Genomic DNA, 24894 nt, shown 5'->3' on the forward strand with positions numbered 1-24894 from the left:
TTTCGAGTTTGGAGCTGATTTGAGAGATTTGAGAGAGAGAAAAAAAAGATATTAAATATTCAAAGCCAAAATTACACTTTACATTTCTTATGTAAACTAATTAAATTTATGTAATTTATTTTACAATTTTAATTTAAGCCTACTTAAGAAAGGTTTCTTATAGCCTATGTAAAATTTCAATGGAAGTCTTGAAGAAAATGAAAATTCTCTCATCGTTTACTCACCCTTAAGTTGTTCCAAACCTGCATGAATTTCTTTCTTCAGCTAAACATAAATGGAGATATTGTGAAGAATAATACTAATAAAATAACAATACATTTAATTTGTATTGCACTTTACATTTGGAACAAATCTCAAAGTGCTACAGTTAAGATCATTTAAAAAATGGGAAAATACTAATAGATTTAATAGCTAAAAGACATAAGCTCTCCCAAAAAGAAATGTTTGAAGTCCTTTTTTAAAAGTCTCAAGAGCTTGAGGTGCCCTCAGATGGTCGGGCATTCCAACTCCGAGGAGCGGCAGAACAGAAAGCCCGATCACCCATAGAGCTGAGCTTAGTCTTGGGAAGATGATTGAGGTCTGAATTTGTTGAACAAAGAGATCGAGCTGTAGTAGAAGGTGTGAGTAGTTCTTTCAGATAGGAGGGGGCATTTCCATAGATGCACTGGTGGGCCCCAGTTGACTTGATGACTTGAATTGTATTGTTTTGTTTGTTTGTTTGTTTGTTTGTTTGTTTGTTTGTTTGTTTGTTTGTTTGTTATTATAAGCCATTAATTGTTTGGTTTGTTATACTATGGAAGTTATTAACTGTTTGGTTACCCATATTCATTTTCAACATGAAAAAAAGGAAATAATGCAGGTTTGGACATGAAGGTGAGTAAATGATGACAGGGTTTTCATTTTTGGGTGAACTATCCTTTTAATTTCAGTCTAAATCTGCTTTTAGGCTAATATTGTAATAGTCAATTTATCCTTACCTCCGAATTTATTTATTTATTTGTTTATTTATTTATTTATTTTCCCACCAAAATAGCATATATTCTGTGAAGTAATTATAAACGACTTTAAATCCTTTAGAAAAACAACTAACAACATCAGTTTATTAACATAAAACATTATAACTTAATTATTTGTTATCGGTTTGTAAATATTTACAAATACACTGTAATAAACAGAGGGGTAGACTATAATAAACAGAAAATAAATAAGAATACTTTAAAAAAAATGTATTCAATGCCATGAGAACAAGAGGTATCACATAGTATCACATTAACATTAGTTGCCAGGAAATTAAATAATGAATTTTTGCTTGTTCCAAGAGGTTTACATATAATTTAAGTCGTTATTTACAAAATGTAAAAAGCTTGGTTTACATTGAGCCCACTTCTTTTTATGTAGGCTAGGCTATATATTTAACTAATAAAATCAATAATTGTATAATATGTTGTTCTTTGCATTCTAAGTTATCCTTCTAAGTATACAAGAGGACATCGAATCCACATATTTCTATCATAGCCTACACTTAAATTTTCTATTAATAAAAGTTTCTAAATCTTTCCAAAATAGTCTTGAGTAAATGTTTCTTTTTCCAGGGCACAAAATTCACAGGTATAGGACATTTTTGACTTACAACTTTCCAAAACATGCTTTGCAGGGTAAAAATAAGAATAAATAAAAAAGTTTAAAAAAAGAAAGAAAAATCGGGTGACGTAGGTTTCGCGTCAAAAGATGAGATCCGCAGATTCGACATTTTGTCTAAACGAACAAAACTTGCACCAATGAAAAGTTTTGTCGATGTTTTAATAACATATAATAATTGAAAACTACTAATATATTTTAATCACTTACTTAGTGTTGAAGTGGAAACATAACGTTCAGATATGCTTATAGCGAAATGCAAATTCGTACATTCAGATAGATTCCCGCCGTTTGTTTTCTGGCGGGTTACCTCAGCTTCAGGACACATCAAAACAACATGCTTCTGATACAAATACACACTTTCTAAGTGCCCATTATGTTTTTAACTTACAAGACTTACAGACGGCTGCATAACGTTAACTGTCAGTAGATATTACGAAAGGTTTTAGAAAAATACGGCAGTGAGTGTGTGATTGTTTTCATAGCGCGATTTTATTCTCTATCTAAACTATGGACCGCCCTTCCAGGTGCGTTTTCCAAAAACTTCCATTACTTTATTTACAAAATGAGTTAATCCATGCCCTAGATATTGTTGTCATGTCAATTTACATATATGCGTGCTTTTTTATGACAGCTGTTCGTCTTTGTTATTTGTAATGCCCTGTTACTTCCTTATATTTTCATAATCAATCACTGATAATCTGAAGGGTCAGTGTCCTTTTTGACGCAAGCTGTGTTTTCTGCCTGTCATCAGAAATAGGAAAGCTGTTAACTACTCAGTCTTCCAAGACGATGACGGTGAGACATCTGATTTGGATTTAGGTTTTAGCTTCAAAATGCTCAGAACCTATAGTAATGTTTTCATGATTGATGTGATAGATGAGGACTTTGCCTGTGAGAAACCTCCTCCCAAAAAACCTCGAACGGCTGTCAAAGACCTTGATTCAGAGAGAAACCACAAGACAAGTGCATCTCCAAAGGAAGATGTTGATCTCATCAGCTCTGGAAGCAGGAAGAGGTAACAGTGGCATTTTGAAACGCATTTTTTGTGTAATTGCATTGCCCAATCACAGAAAAACATGAATGGACCACTGACTGTATGTATTGACACCACTGACTGCTGTGTAATTTTAGGACGTCTCTGGATGATAAACTTTATGACCGAGATTTGGAGGCAGCTCTAACATTGTCCTTACTGGACACTTCAAGAACAGAAGATGGAGAGCCTACAACCAAAACCGGTGAATGTTCTTCTGGTTTAAGAGTTATTTTCCCTCATTCCTGAAGTGCAAAGCGTGAAGTTTTTTTTTTTAATGTCTTTTTGTGTTCTGTTCTGCAGATGATCGTGATGCATCTCAGCCTGTTCAATGTTCACCACCACCCGTTCTGGTGCACTGCAGTGCTGATGGGAATCATTTAGGTAATAAAACAAATAATTGTGTCATTTATTTGACATTTCAATGCAAAAAACTATTGTCTATTCTCCAAGAAAGCTCTGAGCTTGATTTTTTTTTTTTACAGTAGGTGACAGTCATCCTCCTTCAGACTCTCCTCCTGTGTTGTCAAATTGTAGCATCGATGACAAAAGTTTAGGTAAAGCAGGTTTATTATTATTATCAGATTTATCATTTGATGTCAGCAAAATTTAAATTTCAAAGTGTAATCAGTGTTTCAGAAAACTGCATCATTGGGGCTGATATAAAAAGAAGACAAATGTTGCATTTTCTATGCATGTGTTGATTATTGCCCTTGTTTTCAGGGCTGAATCTGATCAGTTTAGACGCCTCCCCTTCCAGTGTTTCCAAAAAAACTGAACCCTCAGAAAAGCAGAGAAAACCTCCGAAGGAGAAAGACAACAAAGACGATGAGGACTTCCAGCCGGAAAACATACCAGGTAATCTGAGGACCTTTACAATCTTATTCCTTATTATGTCTTAAATGTTGTTTTTGGGGGTCTTAAAGGGATAGTTCACTCATTATTTACACACTTTCAATCATATGTGTATATAACATCCTTCTTTCAGACGAAAATACTCTTGAAAATACAAGAGTTATATAAAAAAAATGTCTTGGCTCTTCCAAAGCATTATAATGGCAGCCCAAAAAGTGCATCCATCTATTATAAAAGTTATCTACACTCTTTTTCTTTAAGTTGAATACAAGAGGCGGTCCACCTGAAGCTAGATATTTTACTTTATATTGTGTTAAATGTGGATATTTTTCTTACAAAATCCCATGGCTTTGCTTCAGAAGGCCTTCAATAACCCCCCGGAGCCGTGGGCATTACTTTTATAATGGATGGTAGCAGTTTTTTGAATGTTCAAAACTGCTCAATGTTTTGAAATCTCCATTATGGCAGCTCCTCTCCTCCCAGTCTGTCAGTAACGCTCTGTTTAATTCCTATCTCTATGAAGCCCCTCCTTCTGAAAAGCTCAATGTGCTCTGATTGGTCAGCTGGACCAGTGTGTTGTGATTGGTCAACCACTAAAACTTGTTTGATAAATGTCATGCCCCTAACCATAACTGCAAGTTTAAACACATTAATAACTCTACCAGTCCTGCCCCTTCAGTCTTTGTATGCTAGTTTGCAGATCTTTTTCATGTTCCAACAGCAATACACTAAAGAAAGTTGAACATGTAGAAAGCATTATAAAAACTATTTAAAGTCACATGGACCTGGATTGACCTCCTCTGTATATGTCTTCAGTGCTTTCATAATGAAATGTAATACTACTGATGTGGGCATTTATTTATGGTTGTTGTAGCAGATTCGGAGAGTGATGCAGACTTCACCGAAGAAGATGAGAGTGAAGACGAGACATTCACAGTGAAGAAGAAAAATGTGGTGAAACTAAAGACAGAAAAGAAGCCCCCACCTCCTGTGAAGGACAAGAAGGAAAAGAAAGAGAAAAAGCCAACGAAAGCCTCGAAAGCTAAAAGCTCAGGTATTTTTTTTTCTGTGGATTAAAAATAGAAAATGATCAATTTAATCCTGCCTCTCTTAGCATTCACACTATCTCTTTTAAACACCGAACCTAAAGAAACAAATTATGACACTTTTTGCGACAAAATATCAAAACACCCAAAACAATTCTGTGTGCTGGGCTAAATGCGCTCGTTGTATGTGTGTATATTGTATTTTTACCAACTGAGGACTTGTGGAGAGTTTATAATGTGTAAAGGAGTCAAAATAGTGGTAGGAATTCCTCCTTCACACACAAGTGAAGATCTGCTGCAAGGAGGTGCCTTTTTTAATGCTTGTACCGATCTGTGAAGTTTGTGGATAATCAAAGTGTAATTTAATCTAACCATACTTGCCAAGTGTGAACACTTCCTTATATTTAGTGTCCATTGAAAGTCATGCCACACTAACATCTCTCTCTTTCTGACAGCTCCCAGCCCAGCGATCTGTCGGAGTCCAGCTGCTCCAGCATCTGGACTGAAGAAGATGCCCAATACTCCACCTCTCTCTAAACCTGCACTCTGCTCCAGTCCTGCAGGGGGCAGACTTGCCAAGACCTGCAAGTGGAATCCCCCTGGTGAGACAACAGCCTGAAATCATCAATGCAAAGTTGACGATCTTGACTGCCAAAAATGGACGAAGAGCTGTATTTGTGGTCCTGTTGTAAACTCTTTCTAACTGCTTCTCCAGGTCTGGTTGGTCGTGGTCCCGGTGGGTCCCAGAATACACCTGTGAAGTCTCCTGGACAGGGGCTGCGTTTAGGACTTTCACGTATGGCTCGAGTCAAACCCCTTCACCCTAATGCTGTAAACTAAACAGACTCGTTTTAAAGGGACAATGTAATATTAATCTGCACAGCTTTTGGAAACACTTAATGCATCTTTAGGTTTTCCAAGTCAATTTTCTGAGATTTGTCTATACTTTTATTGCCTTTCATCCCTCACTTACAGTAATATGTAGGGAATAAATTACTTTTTTTGGTCATAATAATATTTTTAAATGTCGTTTTGTCCGGTGTGTTTTAGCTTTGTAAATATGGACTTTTTGATAAACATTAAAGATTGTAATATACTAAAATCTGGTTTTCCAAATATAATGCATCACATTGCAATTGTGCATAACTTGGGTTTTTGTAGTCTTGATGAAATACTATATTATATATTTTTGTAGTTATAATGTTATAATCACACTCTGCCTGAAACTGAGGATACATCTTATATTTGATATAAGTTAGTGAAAATTCGAAATGATAAATGATTATAGGTATTTTATTTATAGCTCCATTAATAATTCTAGATACCTTATTATCCAAATATGATTTTTAGAATGCACATTATCTTATTTTCCATCAACCAGTTAAAATTTACAACGATGTTAAAATTTGGGTCTCATTTTCAGAAACAAAATCCGCAGACAGGCTGAATGAAAATATAAAATCGGTGTCTATGGAACAGCATATATGCATATATATACATTTAGGCCACTTAGTGAATGCTATCCGGTTGTAAAGAGACTTTCAACCAACATAAAAAATGTTTCTGGAACAAATGGCCTACCCTTCCATTGAAGTGAACGCTCAAGTAATGTCTCCCTCTTGTGGCCAAACTGAGCCATGTATGGAGGAGAGGGGGACAATAGAGAAACTCCTTGCCACAGTCATCTGGGGTGGAGCTTTACTTTTCTGGAGACATTATATTGTGAAACTGCTATGCAAATAAAACTGAAAACCAGCTCACCCAACTTTTTTCAGAAGCGACTGCAAACAAAAACTTGTTAAATAGTAAATTATAAAAAGTCTTGTTTGCAGAAGTAGGGAGTTTCTTCATAATTTATTGTGACTACTGTAAGTCTTTTTTTGCGGCAGGTTATGTAAATACTCAAAACTGCAAGAGTTAATACATTTATTTTGTATTACTCTGTGGGGCCTTTTAAATACTGTGTGACTTGTAGTTTTACTTTTTCTAGTTTGGTGAGCTTTATGTGGGTGCTGCTCAGTTGGAGAAAAAAAAAGTTACATAAAATGGTTATTGGTTTCGAAGTGCCAGTAACACTTTACAATACGGGTGCACTAATATGCATTAATCCATGCTTAACTAATGCACAAATAATCATGAGTTAATGTATGACTCATGAAGAATTAAACCATTTATTAATGATTACTGCATGAGCTACAAATTAACATCATATATGATTCATATATTTAATAATATATGAAGTGTTATTAGTTAAGTGTAATGTATTAATTCCCTAATAACATATTATATTAACTAATAGTGTAAATTCATATGTTAATTACCACAATGGGTCAAAGCCATCCATTTCAACCTCCAGTTGTCTGCTTTAATTAATCATTAGCTAATGATTTCCAAAGGTTCATTATGTTATGACTTTACTTGTTGAGGCACATGACTATCAACTAATTCAAAATTCATTCAAAACCCATAACCACAATGACATTTTACTGAACACAGTGGTTCTCAAACCTGTTCTGGGGACCCCCAACCAGTGCACTTTTTGCATGTCTCCCTCATCTAACACACCGTATGCAAATCATCAGCTCATTATTAGAGATTGCAAGACTCGAATTGGGTGTCTGTTGAGGGAGACATGCAAAATGTGCTGTGTTGAAGGGTCCCCAAGACAGGTTTAAGAACCACTGACTTAATTAATAGTCATGTGCCTCACCAAGTAAAGTCATTACACATTAATGACTTCTTTTTTAAAGTTAAAGGACCGTAGTGCCAGATTGCTTTATTTTACTGAATGTCTGAGGTCAATATAGTTTGATAAAGTGAATATTTTCAAAGCTGTACCCACTGCGTCTACCAGGATTCAATGTCCTGGTCTCCTCCCATCCAAATACTTCTCATTACCAAGTATAATGTGATCATGTTAGAGTGATAGATCAAGCCAACTAAAGAAAAACACTGAGCAAACATTGGCACAAAATCTAACAGTACATCACGGGCCAGAGACCATAGACAGGTAAACGTGAAGGAGGAAACCCTCTGGAAACCTATGTGGGTTTGCTGTTCTGATCATCATGAGAATTAGCTGTGTAAAGAGTTTGTTTCCAGTTTTGTCTGTCGCTGTGGTGTTTCTCTACATGAGCTCAGTCAAGTGGGAAATCCAAACTCAAGAGAAGCAGCTTCACCAAGTCCAGCAGAACTTCTCGTTTCACAGTGCACTTCTCCTCAACAAGCTGGACAAACTGGAGGCTCATTTATATGCCGTGGGTAAGTTTCCTATATCCGTTTTGTAATCAAATTTGACAAAAATGATTTCTGTTTACCTGTGGTTTTACGTTACCCTTTGTGCCTTCTTTAAAGTTGGCATGAAATCAAAATTGACCATATTTATTTTCTTATATCATTTACTTAAAGGGATGGTTCACCCAAAAATGAAAATTATGTCATCATTTACTCCCCCTCAACGCTAAAGAAAATCCAACTTTTTGAAAAAAATCCAGCTTTTAAAGTTTATTCAACTATTTATACACACATTAGTTTGTACAACTAATTGACCCCTTTTACAGTGTTGTTCTAAACCTGTATGAGTTTTTTTTGTTCTACTGAACACAAACAAAGATATTTGGAAGAATGTTTGTAACAAAGCAGATAGAGCAACCACTCACTACCATAGTAGGGGAAAAATACTATGGTAGTGAGTGGTTGCTCTATCTGCTTTGTTACAAACATTCTTCCAAATATCTTCTTTTGTGTTCAGTAGAACAAAGAAACTCATGCAGGCTTGGAATAATTTTTGGTTGAACTTTCTCTTTAACTGTATGTCATTCCAAACTTACGTAAAGTTGCATAAACTGTCAATGGAAGGACAGAAAGCACTCTGTTTTAATTAAAATATCTTAATTTGTGTTTTGAAGATCAACAAATGTCTTACGGGTTTGTAATGAGGGTGAGTAATGCATGACAGAATATTAATTTTGGTAAACTAAATCAAAATGGTATAACATTCTCTTCCTGTGATAAACATGATAAATATTTTTCTAAACTATTATCCAGGTCTTGAGAAAAAAAAGTACTGAGCACCTTTAGTTTTACATGCACAGCTTCACTATTTTGAAGAAATATGGTTGGTTTGTATTAATGTAATTTTGAAGTGATTGTTGACAATACGATTGTTGACAATACGATTGTTGACAATACGATTGTTGACAATACGATTTTCAGATAGATAAAACAACAGAAAACTGTAAATGTGCGCTGTAAGGTTTCGACTGCTCCGCTGGTTTGCCAGAATAAAAAGTTCTAACAAAGACTTACACAAACATTTTTGCAGAAAAGAAAAGCCTCAAAGTGAGAAATGAGAAGAAGCCAGCAAAGAAGCTGTTTCCAAACTCCAGTCTCTTCAAGAAATGGACTGTAGAACTGTCTGAGGACGACCAGATAAAGGCTGAGGATCTCTTTCAGAAATACGGCTATAATGCTTTCCTCAGTGACCAGATGCCTCTGGACCGGGAGCTGCCGGACACTCGAGACCACAGGTGAGTTTCAGCAGTTCATGGAAAATCTCTGACGTTCTTGATGGTTTCATCCGTTTTGCTTTTGTTATTATTTTATAGATGCATTGACCGTAAATATCCGGACAATCTGCCCACCATCAGCGTGGTATTGATTTATCTGGATGAGGCTCTATCTATCATCCAAAGAGCCATTTGCAGCATCATCAACAGAACTCCAACCCACCTGCTCAAAGAGATCATACTGGTGGACGACCACAGCAGAAATGGTTTGTTTCTCTCAAAACCTCATCAAACCCTATAGTCTCAGATGCGTATTTTACACAAACTGAGCTAGTCATTCTGGATGTATGTCTTCCACAGAAGAGCTGAAGACAAAGCTGGATGTTTATATCCACTCCATCAATGAGAAGCACCCAGGCCTGGTGAAGATGTTGACCCATCCAGAGCAGAAAGGCTTGGCCCAGGCCAGAATCTCAGGCTGGAAGGCTGCCACCGGATATGTGGTTGCCATTTTAGACGCCCATATTGAAGTCCATGCCAAATGGTGTGAAACTGTTCAGCTTCAGTATTTGGCAATAAAATCAATATTTGCTTAGCTAAATGAAATGAAAACAATACTCCATTACTGGTGGGAAGTGTTGTTTTAGTGTTATTTTTGAAGTTTTAGTAATTTTTATTTTTATATAGTTCAGCTTTATTTCAATTAACAAAAATTATTTTAAAAGCTTTCATTTGAGTTAACAATGACTACTGGTGTGAACAACCGACACAGACAACTGAACAAACACAAAGACAGTGATGAATGAAATCATGTTTTCCCATGTATTCTCTCACTTGTAGGGCGGAGCCTCTGCTTGCTCGTATCCAGGCTGATCGCACGCTGGTCCTGAGCCCCGTGTTTGACAAAGTGAATTACTTTGACTTGGAAGTGATGAAATATGACGCCTTTGCTCATGGTTTTGACTGGGCTCTCTGGTGTACGTACGTGCGCTTCCCACAGAAGTGGTATAATCAAAAGGACCCTTCACAGCCAGGAAAGTGAGTGTGTAGTGTGCAATATTGTGTTTAAGATGTATTTAAGAGGCCATTTGATGCTTTTTTAACATTTTCCTTTTCCTTTAGTGTGTAACCTGTCATGTGCTTGAGGTGTTTGGCCAACCACAGCACTGTGGCAAATAAATTTACATGGCTTTCCATAAGGAGGAGCTTTGTAGAAATCAGAGTGTGTTAGACAGACTGAAAATAGTGGGGCTGCAATAATGTACATTATGTGGAAAAAACACTATATTGCCAAAGGTATTGGGACACCCCTCCAAATCATTGAATTCATGTGTTCCAATCACTTCCATAGCCCCAGGTGTATAAAATCAAGCACTAGGCACAGACGCTTCTACAAACATTTGAGAAAGAATGGCTCGCTCTCAGGAGCTCAGTGAATAAAAGCGTAGTACCGCCGTGATAGGTTGCCATCTGTGCTATAAGTCCATTTGGGAAATTTTCTCACTTCTAAAATATTTCATGGTCAACTGTTAGTAGTATTATAACAAATTGGAAGCAATTGGGAACAACAGCAACTCAGCAACCAAGTGTTAGGCCACATAAAATCCCAGAGTGGGGTCAGCACATGCTGAGGCGCACAGTGCAGGAAGTCGCCAACTTTCTGCAGAGTCTATAGCTACAGGCTTGGCCCCTTAGTTCCAGTGAAAGGAACTCTTAATGCTTCAGGATACCAAGACATTTTGGACAATTTCATGCTCCCAACTTTGTGGGAACAGTTTGGGGATGTCCCCTTCCTGTTCCAACATGACTGAACACCAGTGCACAAAGCAAGGTCCATAAAGACATGGATGAGTAAATTTGGTGTGGAGGAACAAAAGAACACATTTCACTTTCAGAAAAAATGGTACACTGCTGTCACTAGGGCGGTACCCTAATGTACAAAAGAGAAAAGATGCATCTTTGTACCTTAAAATGGTACATATTAGTACCAAAAAAGGTACATATAAGAACTTAAAGAGTAGGTATAAGTACTGCAAAAGGATGGCCAACTCCATATTAAACTACCGATTAAGAATGGGATGTCATTAAAGTTCATGTGCATGTAAAGACAGGCATCCCAAAACTTTTGACTATATAGTGTGTGTTTTTTAAACATTAAAGCATGTTAACTCTTCTAATACACTCAATAAACAATAGCATACTATGGCCTCTTTAAGCCGTTTCACCCTGGAAATCATTCTATTAAATCCATCCTCTCCACTTATTATCCAGGAGTCCCTCTGTAATGGGAATACTTGTGGTTGATCGTCTGTTCTTCGGGGAGATTGGGACTCTGGATGACGGGATGCAGGTGTACGGCGGAGAGAATGTTGAATTAGGAATACGGGTAAAGCACATAACCACTCTATTGAACTATATTATACCTCTATATATTATACTATATTCAGTGTTGATTTTTCTCGGCTCAGGTGTGGCTGTGTGGAGGAAGTATAGAGATTGTTCCCTGCTCTAAAGTTGCGCACATTGAAAGGGCGCACAAACCCTACATGCTTGACCTTAGTCATGTAATGAGGAGAAATGCCCTCAGAGTGGCAGAAATCTGGATGGACGAATACAAGATAAATGTCAATCTCGCCTGGGGGATCCCCATACAGGTAGATCTAAAATCTGGCTTTTCAAGACCAGTTCTATGAGTCTGGAAGTGTTGATTTAGTCAGATTCAGCTTGAGATCTTTAAAATCAACCGAGATGTTTGACTAAAGGTTTTGAGGTTTGAAATGTTACATTGTTTTGGCTCTTCATTAGATTTATGATCTCTTTTTTTTTTTAATACAGAAACATGGGATAGACATCGGTGATGTTTCAGAGAGAAAGAGACTGAGAGACAGGCTGAAATGCAAACCATTCAAATGGTATCTGGAAAATGTCTATACAGACTTGAATCCCTTGAATGTTCTTGCTTATGGAGTGGTGAGTGACGTGCTTCAATGTGACTCAAAAGTTTTATATTAGAGCGCTTTAATAGCCTATAATGTTTTTATTATCTCTATTACACAGCTTATCAATGATCTGCAAACAAGTTTATGTTTGGATAATGGGCCATTTGAGGAAAACACTCCCATTTTATACCCATGTCATTTCTTTTCCTCACAGGTAATCTCTTCTCTTCTCTTTTCTTCAAATTGTATTTTTGTGGAATATTTGACACTTCGATTTCTGCTCACAGTTATTTTACTATACAGCAAGTGGTGAGATACTTCTCCATCCCCTGCCGTTCTTTTTACACGCTCAGAGCCGCTGTTTAATTGATCCCGGCTCGGGCAGGTTTCCAAAGCTGTCCTGGTGTTCAAACACTAAAAAAACTAAAAACATGCACTGGGACTTCAAACAGGTGAACAAACCCCAAGTACTGATGGGATACTGTGGTATATCACAACCTGAACATTGCATGAAAAAACATTGTTCATCTTGTTTGATTTTCAGGGACAGGCCATACAGAACAGAGACACCAAACGCTGTCTGGAGATCAGCGCTGTGCAGAACGGAAAATATGAAAAAAACCTTTTTATTCAGGAGTGCGGAAACCAGCACTGGAGGATACAGCATGTAATTCAGGATTTATGAAACGCAAGGTAAAATCAGATTAGATAAATGCAGTTGACATGCTGGAGCACGCTGGAGAAACATCACAGAAAGTGCAAAAATGTGAATGCAGTTATGACTTGAAAGAAATTAGGTGCTAAAAATTATATGGCTAATGAGAAAGTAAATTCATACTCAGAAAGGGGATTTAATAGCCTGACAAGCCAGACCCACATCAAGATGTTTGGTCTGGAAACTCTCCATTGACGGCTCAATCCGAGGGGCGGGATAAACGGTTGTCTTTCAGACTCCCTCTGCACGCGATAGGATAGCGCTACACCAACCAGAGCAACGAAGGTGAAACAGAGCTTGTTGATAGATTAAACATTCGCCGTATCCGGTCGGCAAAACTCAGAACACATCTTCCCTGTTTAAGAATGACTTCAGTGCCATTCTTTGTTCTTTTCTCAGGGAAAAGCTTAACTCCAAGTCTTCCAGAGTTGCGGTCAAAGCTGATTCGAAAGACCGCCGCTCGCCAGTTTCTGTGTTTACTAGAAGCACGCAAACGCAACTCTGTCGTCGTCATTATGGCCCCGCCCACCGACTCTATACACGATGTGATTGGCCCGGCAAGAGTTTGGGGATTACTGCTCAGAAGGGTATTGAGAGTTGCTAGACGACACTTGCGGGCAGATTAGATTTGCTGCCGCTAGTGTGCGTCTAGATTTTTAGGCTAGGGATTTAAGAGAAAAAGTTTGAATAGAAATCGCAATGTATTAGGGGTGTAACGATACCCTCATGTCACGATTATTTCATATAACGTAGGCCACTTTTTTTTACTGGAAACATAAGAAATTTGCATTTTCAGGACCCACAAATATTCCCCAATTGCATTATTATTTATTATATTCAGCATTATATATAGTTATGTAGTACTGACATGACTAAAACTAAAAAAAACTCAACTGTTTAACTCTAGGGGAGTTGGAAAATGAGCCTATTTTCAAAAAAGTGGCATGTTCCTCATTGCATCAGAAGTCTGTCCGAAAAAAAGACAAATACAATGACTGATTAATGAAATCACTCATGTAGGACTATTCTCTCACTTTTAGGACGGAACATCTGCTTTCACGGATCACAGACTGAATTAATATGACTTGGAAGTGACCTTTGCTCATTTTGACTGGGCTCTCATGGTCCACGTAGGTTTCAGAAAAACGAATACAGGATTAATTTACACATCTCCTGGCATATTCCATTGCTGGTATCATGAAATAAATTCAATCTATCTTCCATCTGTTGGAGACACACATCAATTGAGAAGACAATTCTGACACTGGTGAATTTTAATTTTTCTTGTTCAGTGTGATGTGAAAGGGATTTTCTTTGTTGACACATTAATTTACTCTTTTAAATAACTGACATCCTAGTCATGCAGATTTACTTTGAATAGTGTTTGTCTCTTTTAATGGGTGTTTGCTAATCATTAGACTTGTCAAACGACCAGTGTACATGTTCTCATCTTCTCCCACAGAACCATGGGATAGACATTGGCGATGTATCAGAGAGAGAGACATTTATATCTTTTTATTTATATTTTTTTCCCTTTTTCTTTTATCTTTTCAAATTTCACAAAACATCATCAGATATCACATAACATTTTTAAATTACGCAAAAAAAGACCTTATATACGCATACTACTACACAACATTAACTGTTTTTTTACGTACCACTTTAATTAAAAATCTGAAATTGGGTTTTCCTCATGATCATAGTACACAAAACATCGCTTAAACCCCATGTTTCCTTAAAACAAACCAACATTTTTGTCAGATTAAAGTAAAACTGCTCTCTGTCCTTGAAGTCACAAAAGCTCTTAATAATCATGTATCTAGATCTACTAGAGCTTCTTCATTTATACCCCCCTTATCCATATTGCCATTTATTGCTTCTGCTATAATAAGTTAATTACACCAATTCATCTCCTATCTGAAGCCTTATACTTCGGCCCCAAAATAAAACACTCATTAAACTCTTCACCTAGTTTATCAATCCTGTTTTTAACATCTGAAATATATCTCTCTGTCTAGAAAAATATAAGAACAGTTGATCAATTGATTCCTCTAAATCACAAAAAGGGCATTTATTTTCTATAGTGGGATTGATATGTGCCCTACATCTGTTTGTAGCTACTCCCCGATGTATAATTCCTCACTGTAGATCTGCAGTTTGTTTTTCAATAGAAGATTTATACAATGACCTCCAACATCTAGGGGAAGAGCTTGGCCCCAGCACATTTAACCACTTTCAGTTGCTGTTTAGTTTTTCAATTCCTTCAGAACCGATTGGTGAGCAACTTTTTATACAAGACAAATACACTGTTTTCTTTGAAGCCTCTCTCTGGAGTCTTAAAATAGAGGATTGATTCCTCTTCTTCCACCAAGGCTGAAACATTGTTTTGTCCTCTTCATTCAAATCCTCTTCTCTTGAGTTATGAAGTAGAATAAATGAGAAAATCTCATCCATTTCATGAAGTCTAAACTCAAAATAATAAAATTAGTGTTCCACTAAATGCATATGTAATAAATAATGCATAAATATTGTTTTTGAGCTCACATTTTGCGAAAATGATTAAAGACCAGAGAAATTTGCATGAAAGTTCTGGAAGAACATTTTTTCATAGCTTTGTGAGAACCTTGCCAAATTTCTGAGAACGTTTCCTGTTTCTTTTAAGTGAGGGCTTTAGAGCAAAGCTGCTTACAGCGTTTGCTCTTTTTAGTCTCAATATCTTTATCAGGACTGGTCAAGTTACTGATCATGTCACTCAAGTTGTTAGTCATATTTTAGTCAAAGTTCATACTCACCTGAAACAGAAAGAGACGGAGGCGAAGATCTGTAACCAACACAGCTATGGCTTCTGCATGATGAAACTGCAAAGGACACTTGTATGAAAACGAGTCACAAAAAATTGGGATCGCTCCAGATGCATCCCTGGCAAACAACTCCTGAATCTAATTTTATTTTAACTCATAACTTAATCCCTTAATGCTTGATTTTCCTAAATTCGGGGAAAAATTTCCCCGTCTGAGTTGGAAGAGACGGAGAAGGTTTGCGGTGATTCACTTGTCTCTTATCGCCCTAGTGATGCATGCCCCTGTAGGAGTGGTGTCTACCAAAGCTCCCAATGAGCTCTCTCCTTTATTGGGCATGACTTGTTTTGCACCAGTGATACAAATATGGCAACTTCTTATACTCCTTTATGTTTCTCAAAAACTGTTATTATCTTAACTGTTAAACACAACCTGTGGTATAATTATTCCTTATTACGCGGCGCTGTGAAATACTCGATTCTGATTGGTCAATCACGCATTTCAGTGGTATGTTATTCCCAGATAACTACCGCAAAAACCTAATAACACACCGGTCATCCGGGTACTACGAGTTAGCTTGACTGGTACTACTTCTATGCTTAATGCTGGCGCCATCTTGTGGCTGTTAAAGGGTTAGTTCACCCAAAAATGTAATTTCTTTCATTAATGACTCATCCTAATGTCGTTCCACACCCGTAAGACCTCCGTTCATCCTCGGAACACAGTTTAAGATATTTTAGATTTAGTCCAAGGGCTTTCTGTCCTTTGAATGTAAGTGTATGCACACTATACTGTCCACGTCCAGAAGGTAATGAAAACATCATCGAATTAGTCCATATGTGACATCAGTTGGTTAGTTAGACTTTTGAAGCGTTGAGAATACATTTTGGTCCAAAAATAGACAACTCAGAGGTTAGACAACTCTAACCAATAATACAACTTTCTACCTTATTTGTTGGTTTGCCAAGGGAATGATTGCCCGCATTCTCCACCAAAAGTGGGTTAACAGTTAATGACCAGTAATGAAAAATGAAGACCAGGAGTCAGGAGTGTAATTAATTAAAACATTTTTTTACTTGAGAATAGTTTGCAGTTTCAACAGCAGAAGCCAGCTTCAAGTCTCACAAGGAGTTTGTAGGCCTCGCTCCCTCTCTCACCATGTCGTTGCCTTGCCCTCTCTTACTTAAAATTGTAAAAATCTTACTTAAAAATACTATACTGTTTTCAAGGTCTATCCACGTCATTACCACAATGTGGATGGTTCTGATTGGCTCAGAGAAAATGCACAGTCATGGTAAATTTCCACACATTGTCAGTTAATCTTGTTGACGCTTTTAGTCTGCAATAAGGCCCGTAGTGACCTTCCAGGTCTGGAGCAGGCGCCAGCTTGCCCAGTCCACCTATTTCTTAGAATGTCCATTGTACACCATTCTCAACACTGATCTGTAATGCAGATTATTGCGCACATACAAAGATGCACAGTCTCTCCAAGGTTGGAGCTGATTATGCTCCAGTTGTAACTAAAATGTTCCCCAAAATATACTGATAACGTGCTTTCTCTCAGTGAGAGATACAGACAGCAGTACAGGCAATATTCATCTTTACTCTTTAGTGTTTCAGTAAAAGGAAATATAAAATATAATAAATTAAATAAAAGACTAATCGAGATTTCATATCTGGAAGCCAGGCTAAGTAAGCAAACACTGTTTCTGCACTCCTGGCATGCTAAGAGTGTGTGATACCTCAAAAATCCAAACACATGACACATGCTCCTATCAAGTGTTTTAGTGACACATCACACATCCCTGACCCTCAGTCACTCCTCACACTTTAGAAAACAAGAAACAATCAATGGTTCTCTTAAGTAAAATCATAACTGGAAAGAATCATTTTAATAATATAGGAAGATAAATATTAATTTAAGACTTTGATTATGAAGCGGCAGTGGATTTCAGAATCTCCCTTTCACTGGGTAATGATAAAATAATAAAAATACAGCCCTCTCCTCTTCTGTTTGTCATGATTATGAATTCTCTGCTACAAACTTATTCCACTTTTCCTGCCATATCGTCAGGGCTTTATCCTGTAGTTGTGGTGACAAGGAACTGTACCTGTTAAAAAAGAAAGAAAATGCAACCTTAAATTCATCTTCTACATAACTCAAATGAAAGTGTATGAATAAATATGGCACCTTATTGAATTCATTGCAAGCTCTTTTAAAGTGCCTAGGTTTGCGCTCAGCCCTCCAATTCCCACAAAGGCCTGGTAGAAATCATAGGAGAGCCCTGTGGTCCCGAATAAGGTGGGATCATCAGAGCTCACCACTATAGGATGACCGTCTGACATTAGGGCCACAGCGGGGTGGTTTCGCAGATCTGACACTAGCTTTAGCACCTGGAGAAAATGAAATGCTTTATTCAACCAGTCATTACAATAAAAGATACAATTATCATTTTTTAAGGGTGCTGTGTGCAACGTTTATGAGGATCTATTGACAGAAAAGCAATATAATATTATAAGTTTAATTGAATTTGCAACCTCACCACTAGATGCCGCTAAAATTTACTCAGTGCACTTTTAATCACATCATGTGAAGTTCAACTAATTTTATTTGAGGGACAAATTGCCCCCCCTCCCCACCGCTATACCTGGTTGGAAATAGGACACAACTCCACTGCCACCCCTCTCGTCCTGGAGAGCTGCTTGGCCAAGGGATGATGTCCCAGTGCAAAGCCATGTCCAATGCGGCTGGTATTAAACAACAGAGCGTCTAACACATTCCTGTCCACATCTGTACCTTCCAAGTCTGAAAGCAAACGCACACAGTGAACGCACCAAATGCAGAATTTTGAAAATAGTTCACATGCTTTGTGAAGCTTTACAACCTTTGCAAATCGAACCAGTGATTCAAAGTAAGAGTATCCAAAGTCATTTCATTAAACAAGTCCTCGCACCATAGACCTTATTCAGAGCAGCGCCGGGTATGAAGCGAGGTTGTGAGGGATAGAGTTATAGCAAATTCATCTTACTCAAAAAAAAAAAAAAAAAAAATTCTGGCAAGGTTCTCTCAAATTTACGTAACATTAATAAAATGTTAGTTTAAAGTTGTCTGGTCTTTAATAATGTTCTCCAAACGTTAGCACAAAAACATTCATACATGTAAGCATGTAACATTTTTCCCCAAAAACATTTTAGTTGAATGGTATGATTCAGAACGCTCTTGTTTTGGTTGAACTCAATGGTAACGTTGGCGAAATGTTCTTAGAACATACTTTTGTTAGCTGGGTAATTGTAACTGCTTGCGAAGTGAAACTGACCTGTTTCTCCAGCATGAAAAAAGAAAGCAAGTTGTGTTTCCATCTCTGAAGGGATTGACAAGGCATCTCGAAAGTACCAGATAGACCTTCCAGTGTCTTCACGACCAACCTACAGCAATACATTGATCGAATTAGAGAAAAATAATGCTATTGTTACATGTAGGGACCTGATCAAGCCCAGTTGGCTTGTGAAAAATAACTTTTGCCAACTTGAGTACTTTTTATGGGGAAAAAATGCTTTAAAGACTTACTGTGAGCTACGAGGTTGTTATTTGATGGTATTTGCTTCTGTTAAAGCCATAAGCCTGCATTATTTCAACTTAGTTTAGAAAATTCCACCAAAGTCAAAACAAACGCCAAACAATCTTGTTTGCTCTGCCCACTCCCATAAAGTACCTCAAATGACATAGAGTTGGTGTTCTCACGCTCAAAATACTTAAATATTTAAATATATTTACCACAAAAAGGCTCACAACAAAAGGCTCATAACTCCTAAACAGTGTCTTATATCATTGGAATCCTCATGTGTGTGTGTGTGTGTGTATATATATATATATATATATATATATATATATATATATATATATAATTAACAAATGTTTTATGTTTCTCCATTGTTGTTTAAATTTGATTTTGATGTTTGCACAGTTTTTTATGTTTGAATTTCAGATACTACTTTTTTCATTAAATCAATATTTGTAATGTTTTGATTTATCTTGTAGCTGGTTGGCTCGGTTCATGGCTTATAACTTGTGTTTTTTGAAAAAAAAAATACTTGGAACCAATATGGCTTCTCATCTCCTCTTGATAGCTTTCTTATTAGCTATTTATGTTTTCCTCCCTGCACTAAATGTGGTATATAATTTAACCCCTTTCATTCTTTTATTTTGTTTGGGTCAAATTGCGCCACGTCACCTCTCAGCACCGGCTCGTTGGAGTACTGGTTCATTTATTTTTCTTCTTTTTGTTATTGCTTTGTCCTGCTTGTACAATTCAGACAGAAACATTCACTATTCATATCTTTTAAAGTTCCCATGGTTATACCATTCTGGTGGCACGGCTACAAATTGTGGCCTAATTTAAGTCTAGAGTGAGATTACCAGGTCAAATCCAACGACGATGTCTGGATATTTTCGCTGCATTTCGTTAGCCTCTTGCACTGCCTGCTTCACTTGATACACATAAAGATTCCTATGCATTCAGATCAAAAGAAATCTAATTAGAAATCTGTTAGTCTAATCATAATTGAATCAATTATTTATTTCTCTGTTTTTAGAAATGGTAACAATTAAAGAGACTGAATTAAATGAATAAAAGTAAGCTTTTTACAAGAAAAGGCTGTCATTTTTAAAGGTTGTAAAAGCAGAGCATCAGATGTGATGTAGTTTTACCTGTGGACAGTTAATATTATACGAGTTCCTATAAATTCTGGATGATTTGCTCTGAACTGCTCAGTGATGTTTCTGTAGACCTCCAGAGACCACGCTCTGTCGTGAGTAGTGCCATCCAGTTCATATGCCTAAAAAAAATATAATTTTATCATATAGTTAGTTTTCAGGACACTATAAAATAAACATGGTTTTCACATAAAAAGTTAAAGGATTTGGACATGGATTGTTCATGAATTTGTTTAAATGACCTGTAAGGGACTTTTGTTAGGGGATTTTACATTTTTAAAGTGCCCCTATTGTGCTTTTTCGGATATTACCTTTCATGCAGTGTGTCATTTGGCTATTTGTGAATATAAAAGGCTTGCAAAGTTTTAAAGATCAACGTTATTTTCACCCCAAAAGTTAGAATGGATTCTGAAATGCATGAAACGCGTCGTCAGTAATTCCAGTCTTGCTTCCTTCACTAACCTATTTAGGTTTGTAACAAAATTGCATAATGCCCACCTATGGTTTTCATTGGTTGCCGCGATTAAAGTCTACTTTGACCCTCAAACACTGCAGTTGTGACTGAGGCCTGTAAGTGTTTGGTCTGTGTTGTCGACATGTCGAGATCTTTGCATGCACTTTCAAAGGAGAAGAGTAGGAGAAAACTTGACGAATCATAACAAACTGGGCTGTCTGACCAATCAGAGCAGAGTAGACCAATCACAACAGACTGGGCAATCTGACCAATCAGAGCAAGCTCTGGGAACCTTGTGTAATAAATTGCAAGAGACAAGTAGCATACTTTATAGTAACGCCAAAATACGACATTTGGTTTGAAACTTTGTTCTATATAGTATGAATAAAATTTGGACGTACTACATCCACCATGTTGATATTGTCATGTGACCTATGTCAGTTGTTTCGCTTCACCTCCATTCACTAATCCTCTCCCGTGGCCTCATGGGATAGTAAAGTGTCCAACAAAGGGACACTTTAAAATCTTGTCGAAAGTAGTAGGTCATTTGGGTACTTTTCGCCTATTGTTCTCTGAATACTATGAATTCGGACATACATACTATTATTCATATACTGTATACAAAAGCATATTCGGAAGCAGCGTCACACCATTATTAAGCCGAGGTGATGCTGCAATGTATATAATTTTTTTATTATTATTTTTTTTAACCTTGTATGCATTTAGGAAACTCCAAAGTAAAATTAGGAACCTTACAATATAGCACAATAAAGGCACTTTAAGGTCAAACATGCTATCTCTTTTCATCCAAGAGCACATACTGTATAAACTTAAATATAGTCATTTGGTGTGACAGTTGCAAACCTTAGACAGTCCGACCCTCAGCTCCACGTACATGATGTTGTCTTTGTAAAGCTCCGTCAGAGCTTCGTAAATGTAATCCTTAAAAACAGGTGCATAGTTGATCAGCCCAGATAGAGCCTTAAAAATCTTCTCAAACCTGTCCCATGCTGCATCTTGTGTTGGATAAGACGTCTCCGGGTCTTCCGTGAAGAGTGTAAGATTCCGCATTAAACTGAGAAATGAAATTCATGTTATTCGTTTATTTTCAGTTTGTTTACTAGTTATAATTAAATATGAATATATTTGGACACGCACAATGATGTTGATGTTTGCTGTTGTAGATTAATGCTGCTGCTACATGAACTTACTACTGCCAAAACATACACTGATAGGCTGATGTGATGTAAGAAACTGCTTCAGCACAAATAACAGATATCAAATTACCCATAGCAGATCTAGGCAGGTGGAGCTGGGGAAGGTGGAGGGTTTCAGAGGAACTCTAAAAGCACTGCAAACTGCTATTGTGAATGCTAACCAGCTATTTAAATGTTGAGAAGTTATTTGGCTGCAGATGTGACATTAATCAATCAGCTTGTGCACCAATCAGACATAACATTATCACGTTCCTATCGCATTCCTGATATTGTGTTGTTCCCCCTTATGCTGCCAAAACAGCTCTGACTGGTCAAGGCATGGAGTCCACTAGAACCCTGGATGTGTGCTGTGGTATCTGGCACCAAGATGTTAGCAGCAGATCCTTTGAGTCCTGTAAGTTGCGAGGCCGTGCCTCCATGGATCGGACTTGTTTGTTCAGCACATCCCACAGATGCTCGATTGGATTGAGATCTGGGGAATTTGGAGGTCAAGTCAACACCTCAAACTTCTTGTTGTGCTCCATGTACCATGTTTGCTTTGTTTGCAGGAGCATTATCCTGCTGAAAGAGCCACAGCCACCAGGGAATACTGTTTCTATGGAAGGGTGTACATGGTCTGCAAAAATGCTTAGGTAACTGGTACGTGTCAAAGTAACATCCACATGGATGGAGGACCCAAGGTTTTCCAGCAGAACATTGCCCAAAGCATCACACTGCCTCCGCCGGCTCGCCTTCTTCCCATAGTGCATCCTGGTGCCATGTGTTCCCCAGGTAAGTGATGCACCCGGCCACGTGATGTAAAAGAAAACATGATTTACATGACCAGGCCACCTTCTTCCATTGCTCTGTGGTCCAGTTCTGAGGCTCACGTGCCACTGTTGCTGTTTTCGGCGGTGGACAGGGGTCAGCATGGGCACCCTGACTGGTCTGCGGCTATGCCGCCCCATACACAACAAAACCCGATGCACTGTGAATTCAGACGCCTTTCTAACAGAACCAGCATTAACTTTTTGAGCAATTTGAGCTACAGTCGCTCGTCTGTTTGATTGGACCATACAGGCCAGCCTTTGTTCCCCACGTGCATCAATGAGCCCATGAACCTGTCGCCGATTCACCACTGTTCCTTCCTTGGAGCAATTTTGATACAGTGTTTTTAACTTCTCCTGTCAGTGGTCATAATGTTATGCCTTATTGGTGTATTCACAAGTCAAAATTCCACTAAAGCCATACTCAAAAATACATTTGTGGCATTTACACACATTATGCTTTTCAGTGCAATAACATATCCTTGAGGGCCACTGTCATAGTCAGAGTTTATTTTTTGCCTGATGTTGAAATAAGTTTGATCACCTGTTATCAAAGGCAGGGACGTCACTGAGACTGGCCCTCAGCACGTCAAGCCGTTTCCAGACAAAGCATCCGAAACGTGGAAAGGGCATAGTGGTAGAGAACAGGAACTGCAGTGACCCATCCCACGTGAAGCAGATGTAACAATGAGGCCTGTATGTTGCATTCAGCACCAGCCACTCCACACTCACCATAGCGGAGCTGTGGATGTGAAGAGCAGCGCCTGTAAGGCACAGAGTCATTTTGTCATCTGAAAAGGACAGAGATGTCCCAAATATGTGATTTTTGTCTTTTTCCTCAAACCATTTGTCATTGTCTGTCTCAATGCTAATTACCAACACAATGTTACAACAAATACTAATACCACTATCCCTACCCTATACACCTTAATCTTAAAGAGGTCCAATTATCAGATTTCTTTAGTGTGTAATGTTGCTGTTTGAGATTTGAAAAAGTTCTGGGGGAAAAAAAATCACACGTCCCAAACATTACTGTTTTTTACCCTTTGGCATTTTCTGTAGCAGTTTGAAGACGGGGCTTTTTTGCACAAGGTGGCGCACTTTGAAGAAGTGATTGGCAGGTGGGAAAGGTGAATTAACCATTTCCTTCAGCTTTAGCTGGTGTAGGAGTGAATCCAGCTGGAGTTCAGCCGGAGTAAGCTCCACTCTGCCCCCTACTTGCTGGGAGAGCTCCTGCTTCAGCATCAGATCCCTCTGATGGGGGTCTGGCATTGGAGTACACTCTCTGATACACAGTAACATCAGCATGATCAGAGCTGCCCTGCTGAAGATACGCCAGAAAAGAAACCTCCTGCTCGTACAGACATCCTAAGACAATGAGAGAACCACATTCCCATGCTTGTTAGTTAAAAAAGAAGAAGTGATTTGTCTTTATTAAATGTGTCTGATGGTTCCACATTCATTCTTTTGCACAGTGCAGTTTGCACCTAAACTACATTTCAGATTGCATTAGATATGATTGTTTTAATACAAAATTAAATGCTGACTAATCTGACAATCTGGAGGTTTAGGCGTCTTACTAAATTTTCTTTTTCTTATTTACAGCAATGGTTTGGAGGCAAGTATTTACATGTCTATTTTTTGTTCTAGTTAAATGTTTTAATCAGATCTATCGCTTGTTAAAGATCAGGATAATAATCAAAAGTAAACTTAATTTTAATTTTCAACGTTTAAAACCTTTGAACATACATTATATTCCTTATTATTACTACATGATAAAAGTGCACCCTACATTATTTTATTCAACAGCTTATGTCAGATATCACTATTTCCTTAATCTGATGTAGAAAACCTCAGCAGTAAGAAAGCAGAAAACCTTAAAATATTAATATTGATTAAAAATCATAAATTCCATCAGCATGCTAAATGTGACCTTACCTTCATGTTTATTTTACTCATAACTCCCTTTTTGTTCCCTGCTATTCGTCTTACACTTAGACAGCGTGTACTTCAGCTGCCTTGTGTCTGCATGTCAAGTTCCTCATTCTGCGGGACAGCACATGAGAATGGCCAATGTGATGACAATGGAGCATGTGACACACTGTGAAATCTCAAATGACTCATAGAATAAGAGCCTTTAGCAGACCCTTCTCATTATGACATTCCCC

The 24894-nt window shown here is 37.7% G+C and overlaps 2 protein-coding genes and 1 pseudogene across 4 annotated transcripts; 2 read left to right on the plus strand and 1 right to left on the minus strand.

Moving 5' to 3' along the window:
- Positions 1 to 1929: 1929 nt before the first annotated feature.
- rad51ap1 (RAD51 associated protein 1) lies at positions 1930 to 5721 on the plus strand. 3 transcript variants are annotated; one of them, XM_067427569.1, is made up of 10 exons: positions 1930 to 2165; positions 2393 to 2436; positions 2518 to 2656; positions 2773 to 2879; positions 2978 to 3058; positions 3160 to 3231; positions 3398 to 3532; positions 4404 to 4583; positions 5031 to 5177; positions 5291 to 5721. In XM_067427569.1, exons 1-10 carry the CDS (start codon positions 2149 to 2151, stop codon positions 5413 to 5415), a joined length of 1047 nt encoding a protein of 348 aa, XP_067283670.1. In that variant the 5' UTR covers positions 1930 to 2148; the 3' UTR covers positions 5416 to 5721. The 3 variants fall into 3 exon arrangements, with proteins under 3 accessions (XP_067283670.1, XP_067283671.1, XP_067283672.1); XM_067427570.1 differs by having other exon boundaries at positions 4407 to 4583; XM_067427571.1 differs by having other exon boundaries at positions 3163 to 3231.
- Positions 5722 to 7643: 1922 nt separating this feature from the next.
- On the plus strand, positions 7644 to 12707 carry LOC137049181 (probable polypeptide N-acetylgalactosaminyltransferase 8; annotated as a pseudogene).
- A 3878-nt stretch (positions 12708 to 16585) lies between these two features.
- ada2b (adenosine deaminase 2b) lies at positions 16586 to 24817 on the minus strand. Its single transcript, XM_067427514.1, has 10 exons — positions 24665 to 24817; positions 23770 to 24094; positions 23271 to 23490; positions 21568 to 21778; positions 20244 to 20371; positions 19953 to 20043; positions 18853 to 18961; positions 18184 to 18341; positions 17727 to 17929; positions 16586 to 17646 (listed from the first exon to the last, which is right to left on the minus strand). Exons 1-10 carry the CDS (start codon positions 24683 to 24685, stop codon positions 17559 to 17561), a joined length of 1554 nt encoding a protein of 517 aa, XP_067283615.1. The 5' UTR covers positions 24686 to 24817; the 3' UTR covers positions 16586 to 17558.
- Between the last annotated feature and the right edge of the window lie 77 nt (positions 24818 to 24894).

This window comes from Pseudorasbora parva, chromosome 20 (assembly GCF_024679245.1).
Source record: "Pseudorasbora parva isolate DD20220531a chromosome 20, ASM2467924v1, whole genome shotgun sequence".
Taxonomy (NCBI): Eukaryota; Metazoa; Chordata; class Actinopteri; order Cypriniformes; family Gobionidae; genus Pseudorasbora; species Pseudorasbora parva.

Bases quoted from the DNA above. Each gene is read 5' to 3' on its own strand.
- rad51ap1 (XM_067427569.1), top strand. The intron at 2,437-2,517 runs GTGAGACATCTG...TTGATGTGATAG, and splicing joins AGTCTTCCAAGACGATGACG to ATGAGGACTTTGCCTGTGAG. The intron at 5,178-5,290 runs GTGAGACAACAG...CTGCTTCTCCAG, and splicing joins CTGCAAGTGGAATCCCCCTG to GTCTGGTTGGTCGTGGTCCC.
- ada2b (XM_067427514.1), bottom strand. From the start codon at position 24,685: ATGAGTAAAATAAACATGAAG. The intron at 20,372-21,567 runs GTTTGCAACTGT...TATTTTTTTTAG, and splicing joins TGAGGGTCGGACTGTCTAAG to GCATATGAACTGGATGGCAC. The intron at 18,342-18,852 runs GTCAGTTTCACT...GTTTGCTTTCAG, and splicing joins TTTTCATGCTGGAGAAACAG to ACTTGGAAGGTACAGATGTG.